This window comes from Oncorhynchus masou, chromosome 13, assembly GCF_036934945.1.
Source record: "Oncorhynchus masou masou isolate Uvic2021 chromosome 13, UVic_Omas_1.1, whole genome shotgun sequence".
NCBI classification, from domain to species: Eukaryota; Metazoa; Chordata; class Actinopteri; order Salmoniformes; family Salmonidae; genus Oncorhynchus; species Oncorhynchus masou.
In genome coordinates, this window is record NC_088224.1 from 38,348,340 (window position 1) to 38,356,850 (window position 8,511).

General features: G+C 41.8%; 1 protein-coding gene across 1 annotated transcript; it reads left to right on the forward strand.

Annotated features, from left to right (window-relative positions):
* Positions 1–776: 776 nt before the first annotated feature.
* On the forward strand, positions 777–5,387 carry LOC135551425 (voltage-dependent calcium channel gamma-6 subunit-like). The gene is made up of 4 exons (XM_064982640.1): positions 777–1,200; positions 3,578–3,652; positions 4,487–4,624; positions 5,164–5,387. The coding sequence occupies exons 1-4, from the start codon at positions 777–779 to the stop codon at positions 5,385–5,387; spliced, it is 861 nt and encodes a 286-aa protein (XP_064838712.1).
* The last annotated feature ends 3,124 nt before the right edge of the window (positions 5,388–8,511 follow it).

The window sequence follows — 8,511 nt, forward strand, 5'->3', positions numbered from 1 at the left end:
GTAGCCGTCAAGATGAAAATAATATTTGCCATGTTGGATTTTATCAGCCACTATAAGGGGGATACGGCAGTTTTAACATTTAGTTGATATTAACATTGTGATTGTTTAAAAAGGCAGTAGATTGTCTTCTACTGATGTTAAAACCCTCTGCTTTCGCCTTCTCCTCCATAACTCTGTTTCCCAACTTCTACCCAGAAGCTACCTCTCTTTTTGATATTCTTTTAAATTCTGTTCTAATTTATGACCCATTTTTTTCATTATGACCCGCTCATCATTGCATTCTTCTTCCAAACCACTTTTACATCAAGCTTTCGATGTCTGGTGTTAATAACTTACAATTAATGATTTGTGCCGACACCCAAAAAAAAACTAAACAAAATATATTTTCTGCACTGATAATCCTAAACATGATTTATCCTTTTTTATCATGGGTTTTAGCATGTTTGCTTCATAAACTGAGTCAGCAGTGCTGCTAATTCCCATTTGCCTTTTTTTCCTGTCCTCCCACATCTTCCTGTTTCCCTCCTGTCCTCCCACATCTTCCTGTTTCCCTCCTGTCCTCCCACATCTTCCTGTTTCCCTCCTGTCCTCCCACATCTTCCTGTTTCCCTCGCTCCATCCCGCTTGCCAAAACAACCCCTGTCTATCATAATTTCTATTGCTCCATTGCCACTTCACCATAGAAACCCATTTCCTGTCTCCTGCACTCTCTACATGTTTTTAGCCATTATTCATATTCATTTTTTTCTCCAATCGTGAACATCTGCAAAGCTGTTATGTGGTCCACCTTCTTTCTGCACGAAGAGGATGGCAGGCCGGTTCCACCGGGGGTGGGCGTAGGACCAGGGGGAGGTCTACTGGGACTGACCGGTGTCATGGGTGGCAGAGGGGCTGGGGCTGGTGCTATGGGAGTTAAGCGCCGGGGAAAAGCGTTGACATCGAGACACCCAGGGGACATGAGCGAGGTCCAGAAGGGCAAGATCAAGCTGGCGTTCTTCGTGGCCATCGTGGGCGTGGTATTGACAGTCTTGGGCTTGGGCACAGAGTATTGGGTGGAGCTGTCCCCGCCCAAGAACTTCTACAACAACCAGACGTGTCTGGCGGCTCACTACGGGCTGTGGAAAGGATGCTCCCGGACTCTGTGGGTGGCGGACATAGACCCTGAGCGAGAGAGCTGTGGTCCGGCTGAACTGCCAGGAGGTGACTGCTCTGGCGCTGCATGAATAGGCCTACATGATTTTGTGTAAACCAAACAGCATTAACTCAAACTCATTCATTCCAAACTATACACACCCAACTATCAGAAATCACAGACCGGCAAATTTTGAATACCGGCAAATTGTGTAAACCAGACAGAGTTCACTCAAACTCGTACATTCAAAACTATACAAAACGCTCTCTTGAGAAATCCTATGGACCCTTCTATGACAGATTTGAAAGGGGAAGTTCAGCCACATCTCACGATTTCAAGGCCAGAAGTGACAATTAAGATTTCATTACATAGCTATAGCCCCCACCGTTAGATACGGCTAGATATCAGGTATTAGCATTGTGTCCACAATCCAATCACTGGATGCAGGTGTAGACTGGGTCACAGATGGACTGCAATATACATTTACATTCTGTAGGGATAGATGCTTACCTTGAACAAACACACATATTACTCTCAAATACTTTACTAAAATAGAATAATAGTGAAGGCAGAGCTGTAGTATATTTGTATGGTAGTCTATACAGTGCCTTGCGAAAGTATTCGGCCCCCTTGAACTTTGCGACCTTTTGCCACATTTCAGGCTTCAAACATAAAGATATAAAACTGTATTTTTTGTGAAGAATCAACAACAAGTGGGACACAATCATGAAGTGGAATGACATTTATTGGATATTTCAAACTTTTTTAACAAATCAAAAACTCAAAAATTGGGCATGCAAAATTATTCAGCCCCTTTACTTTCAGTGCAGCAAACTCTCTCCAGAAGTTCAGTGAGGATCTCTGAATGATCCAATGTTGACCTAAATGACTAATGATGATAAATACAATACACCCGTGTGTAATCAAGTCTCCGTATAAATGTACCTGCACGTGATAGTCTCAGAGGTCCGTTAAAAGCGCAGAGAGCATCATGAAGAACAAGGAACACACCAGGCAGGTCCGAGATACTGTTGTGAAGAAGTTTAAAGCCGGATTTGGATACAAAAAGATTTCCCAAGCTTTAAACATCCCAAGGAGCACTGTGCAAGCGATAATATTGAAATGGAAGGAGTATCAGACCACTGCAAATCTACCAAGACCTGGCCATCCCTCTAAACTTTCAGCTCATACAAGGAGAAGACTGATCAGAGATGCAGCCAAGAGGCCCATGATCACTCTGGATGAACTGCAGAGATCTACAGCTGAGGTGGGAGACTCTGTCCACAGGACAACAACCAGTCGTATATTGCACAAATCTGGCCTTTATGGAAGAGTGGCAAGAAGAAAGCCATTTCTTAAAGATATCCATAAAAAGTGTCATTTAAAGTTTGCCACAATCCACCTGGGAGACACCAAACATGTGGAAGAAGGTGCTCTGGTCAGATGAAACCAAAATTGAACTTTTTGGCAACAATGCAAAATGTTATGTTTGGCGTAAAAGCAACACAGCTCATCACCCTGACCACACCATCCCCACTGTCAAACATGGTGGTGGCAGCATCATGGTTTGGGCCTGCTTTTCTTCAGCAGGGACAGGGAAGACGGTTAAAATTGATGGGAAGATGGATGGAGCCAAATACAGGACCATTCTGGAAGAAAACCTGATGGAGTCTGCAAAAGACCTGAGACTGGGACGGAGATTTGTCTTCCAACAAGACAATGATCCAAAACATAAAGCAAAATCTACAATGGAATGGTTCAAAAATAAACATATCCAGGTGTTAGAATGGCCAAGTCAAAGTCCAGACCTGAATCCAATCGAGAATCTGTGGAAAGAACTGAAAACTGCTGTTCACAAATGCTCTCCATCCAACCTCACTGAGCTCGAGCTGTTTTGCAAGGAGGAAAGGGAAAAAAATTTCAGTCTCTCGATGTGCAAAACTGATAGAGACATACCACAAGCGACTTACAGCTGTAATCGCAGCAAAAGGTGGCGCTACAAAGTATTAACTTAAGGGGGCTGAATAATTTTGCACGCCCAATTTTTCAGTTTTTGATTTGTTAAAAAAGTTTGAAATATCCAATAAATGTCGTTCCACTTCATGATTGTGTCCCACTTGTTGTTGATTCTTCACAAAAAAATACAGTTTTATATCTTTATGTTTGAAGCCTGAAATGTGGCAAAAGGTCGCAAAGTTCAAGGGGGCCGAATACTTTCGCAAGGCACTGTATGTAGGATCAACTGCATGTATTGGATTACGAGATGTCATGACACTAATTGTATAGAAGAGATAACAGCCTTGGTATTGTCATCAATGTGCGCGAATGTACGACAACTAGTGTGCAGCAAGCCGTACGAATCTCAATAAGATTATGGTGACGGGCAAGTGAATAAGGTCTCCATCCGTTTCAAATAAGTTCCTCGTCTCTCTTCATCTCCTTCAGAATCTCACTGCAACTACTTCAAGTTCTACACCACTGGAGAGAATGCCGTCATCTTCCAGAAGACAACAGAAAAGAGTGAGTCAGCTTGTCCCCTGCCCTCTTTCAACCTATGACCCACCTTTGCCCGCCCACTCTCTCTCTTTCTTCCTCGAGTCTGTCGTCTATGTTTCACTGGGTCAGCCATTGACTGCAGTGAGTGTCTATAATGCATTCCACCCACTCCTCTTCCGTTACAGCACTGAAGTCAGCAAGACAGCGTTTCTTCGTGGGTCTATGGGGACCAATTGTGAAATCCTTTTTTTTTTTCTCGAGCTCTAAACCAGAAGTGTTATTTATTTATTATGCTCAAAAGTACAATATCTTCTGTGTTTTGTATTTGTTTCAATGGGAATGATGCCCTATATTTATTTTCATTTTTTATTTTTTAAACTAGGCAAGTCAGTTAAGAACAAATTCTTATTTTTAATGACGGCCAAGGAACAGTGGGTTAGCTGCCTGTTAAGGGGCAGAACGAAACATTTGTACCTTGTCAGCTCGGAGGTTTGAGCTTGCAACCTTCCGGTTACTAGTCCAAAGCTCTAACCACTGGGCTACCCTGCCACCCCCATATGTCAGGAGTGTGACATTTTACGCTTCCCATTGTCCTCTAGGCTAGTCAGAGATGATGTACCAATATCTGTTAGAATTATAAGTGGATGCCATGACCTTGACCTTTTTGTCGATTGCCATTTTTGAACACTGTTTCCCACATGTGGTTGTTTTACTTACCTTAGTTGAATGCCCTCATTGCAAGGCGCTCTGGATAAGAGAGTCTGCTAAATGACTAAAATGTCATTGTACCTGGTGCCAATGTACTATGAATAATAGAATGTACCTGTATCAAGACAATAACCGTTTCTCTCTTCCCAGGTCTGAATGTGGCGGCGGCCATGATGGCCCTCTTCGGTCTCTTCCTGATGGTCATGGGGGCCATATGCATCACCACAGCCCTCAGCAAAGGAGAATCGTTCTTCCTCAAGCCTGCCTCGGTTTGCTTCGTTCTGTCAGGTGAGCGAGTAGACATGTGAGCCAAGGTATTATACACTGTGTTGACATAACATTAAGAATATCTGCTCTTTCCATGTCATAGACTGACCAGGTGAATCCAGGTGAAAAGCAATGATCCCTTATTCATCCCTTGTGGGAAGCATTAGAGTCAACAGAGATAGGAGATAGGATGCGAGGAGAACACCATTCAGACCTTACCCATGTTGCAGAGAGTTAGGACTTAACCTGTGCAGGCAGCAGAAACAAAACAAAGCTACTGGTACTCAACACCATTTTTTTTATTTTTACGAAAAACATAGAGCCATTGTTCAAGAGTATCAAGGGAGGTAATTAGATACAAAGGGCATTAGTCATGGCACCTGTAGAGTCCTGATATACTCTGAGGATCTGAGAAGTGGATGATGAAAAGGTCATATACTGTATATCAATACCACCTCCACTATCCCATCAGTAAGGTGTATTTACCATCTCCACACACACCAAGCCCCTAATATCTCTCTCTCTCTTTTGTTCTTCATCCCTCTCTTTCTCTCTCTTAGGCCTCCTGATGCTCCTATCTCTTACTGTTTTCAACCAATCGGTCCTCTCCTTCCTAGCCAGTGACCACTCGGTGCCTTTGCATCACGAGCTGTCTTGGTCAGTGTCCTGTATTGGGTGTGCAGGGGTCATGCTTATTTTGGGCGGAATCCTCTTTCTCTTGCTTGCACTGCCATTCAGCCCCTGGCGAAGGTGTTTCCCCCCCAAAAATGAAAGTGACAGCTAGTGAAGAGAAGGAAGTATTGCACTTTATCTGTATGTCTTATAACTGTTGTTGAGAAACGGTGTCTCTTGCAGTTTTACATTTTACGAAGATGTTCCTCATCATAAATGTTTTTTTTCTCTCCTTATTTTGCATAAATCAGTAGAGCTCATTAACGAGACATTATACTGCTCTTGACCTATGAAAGCTGAATAATTAACACTTACGATAACCAGGTTTCCATTCAATATTTTTATGTGAGTAAAATGCATGTTGAATAACAAAATGTCATGACAGGCGTGAAACATATTTTTTGGAAACATATTTTTTGGGGGGTAAACTTTCCAAATGTCAACAAAACAAAACATGGTGGGATCTTTCTTTGTCGGTAAAATTAATTATGCGAGAAATGTCGGTGGAAACGATTTTAACAATCATATCGAGTAAACTTTGAGTCACGCAATAACATGTAGTGTGGTCCTCCCACTACGACCTGTCGGAAAGCATACAGTCTATTAGGCTACAGATGAAATCATTTATGACAAACTTCACAGGCTGGTGAAAGTGCAAGGTGATGAGCTTGATGCTCCTTTCCAATAAATATTGAGGGTCTTATTCTGGTGAACGGATAATCGATGCTTGGCTGCCGTTTGACAAATAAAAAATAATGTTGCTCTTTTGTCCATAATGATGGTAGGCTATAGGTGCGCTCTAGCCAACAGCGAAATGCACGTGCGTGGCTTCAAGCTCAAGTGACAATACCAATGTAAGCGAACACGCTATATACGGAAACCTTTTGTTGTTGTTGTTGTGAGAAAACCATCAGTAGAGTCTAAAATGCGATGGAAACCCATTTCATTTGTATTTTTTATTCGGGTACATGGGAATGTAACAGCAAAATGTATTTTATGTGCACTACTTCATCGCGTACAGCCTTTTATCTTCAATAAGTACATTTGATGGAAACATGTCTGGTGGGAAAATGCACATATTTGTTTTTATGAACATTTTAGAATACTCACCTGAACATCTGTCACCAATTGGATGGAAGCCTAGCTACTGACACATATATTGGGAGAATCGAAGGTGTTAGTTGACAGCAAAAATATCACATTGCGTGTGCAAAAATGTAATGTGCTGGTATGTTCAAACATCTCCCCAAGTGTGAAATTCAAGTTATTCAAAATAATATTAAATTAATGTAACAAGAACAACTGTTTACATCTTAAGTATTTTTGCCAAAACTTTGATGATATTGTGATCGACAGTCTTATCAGAGAGTATACTTTTAAAGATAGTAATTGGAATTCAGATGTATTACACAGTAAGTACAATACAAAAATTCTAGAGTTTCTATTAAGTAAACACATACACAATCCCATGATATTGTAACGTTTTTACAACTGCCTTTAATATACAGATACAGTGCATTCGGGAAGTATTCAGACCCCATGACTTTTTACACATTTTGTTACGTTAAAGCCTTATTCTAAAATGTATCACACTGTTTTTTCCCCCCTCATCAATCTATAAACAATACCCCATAATGACAAAAGCAACAACAGTTTTTTAGATTTTTTTCTACATTTATTAAAACAAAAAAAACTGAAGTATCACATTTACTAAGTATTCAGACTCTTTATCCAGTATTTTGTTGAAGCACCTTTGCAGCGATTACAGCCTTGAATCTTTTTGGGTATGACGCTACAAGCTTGGCACACCTGTATTTAGGGTGTTTCTCCCATTCTTCTCTGCAGATCCTCTCAAGCTCTGTCAGGTAGGATGGGTAGCGTCACTGCACAGCTATTTTCTCAAGAGATGTTCGATCAGGTTCAAGTCTGGGCTCTGGATGGGCCACTCAAGGACATTCAGAGACTTGTCCCGAAGCCACTCCTGCGTTGTCTTGCCTGTGTGCTTGGGGTCATTGTGCTGTTGGAAGGTGAACCTTCGCCCCCAGTCAGAGGTTCGGAGCGCTCTGGAGCAGGTTTTCATCAAGGATCTCTCTGTACTTTGCTCCGTTCATCTTTCCCTTGATCCTGACTAGTCTCCCAATCCCTGCAATTGAAAAACATTCCCACAGCATGATGCTGCCACCACCATGCTTCACCGTAGGGATGGTGCCAGGTTTCCTCCAGATGTGAAACTTGGCATTGAAGCCAAAGAGTTCAATCCTGGTTTCATCAGACCAGAGAATCTTGTTGCTCTTGTGAGAGTCCTTTAGGTACCTTTTGGCAAACTCCAAGCAGGCTATCATGTGCCTTTTATTGAGGAGTGGCTTCCGTCTGGCCACTCTACCATAAAGGCCTGATTGGTGGAGTGCTGCAGAGATGGTTGTCCTTCTGGAAGGTTCTCTCATCTCCACAGATGAACTCTGGAGCTCTGTCAGAGTGACCATTGAGTTATTGGTAACCTCCCTGATCAAGGCCCTTCTCCTCCGATTGCACAGTTTGTACGGGCGGTGTGCTCTAGGATGAGTCTTGGTGGTTCCAAACTTCTTCCATTTAAGAATGATGGAGGTCACTGGGTTTTTGGAGACCTGTAATGCTGCAGACATTTTTTGGTACCCTTCCCCAGATCTGTGCCTCAACACAATCCTGTCTCGGAGCTCTACGGACAATTCCTTTGACCTGGCTTGGCTTGGTTTTTGCTCTGACATGCACTGTCACCTCTGGACCTTATATAGACAGGTCTCTGCCTTTCCAAATCATGTCTAATCAAATGAATTTAAGACAGGTGTACTCCAATCAAGTTGTAGAAACATCTCAAGGATGATCAATGGAAACAAGATGCTCCGTAGTTCAATTTCTTGTATCATAGTAAAGGGTCTGAATACTTATGTAAATAAGATATTTTTTAGTTTAATACATTTCCTCAAATTTATAAAACCTGTTTCCGCCTTGTCGTTATGAGGTATTGTGTGTAGATTGATGAGTAATTTTTATTTATTTAATACATTTTAGAATAAGGATGTAACGTAACAAAATGTGGAAAAAGACAAAGGGTCTGTATACTTTCCAAATGCACCGTATATATAAATATACCAAAGAGACATTACCCTCTAAAATCGAAATATTTTCAGACCTCAAAGGTAATGTCACGATTAGTCTACGTCCCAGGCCATCATGTCTTGTAGATTCAGTTATAATCC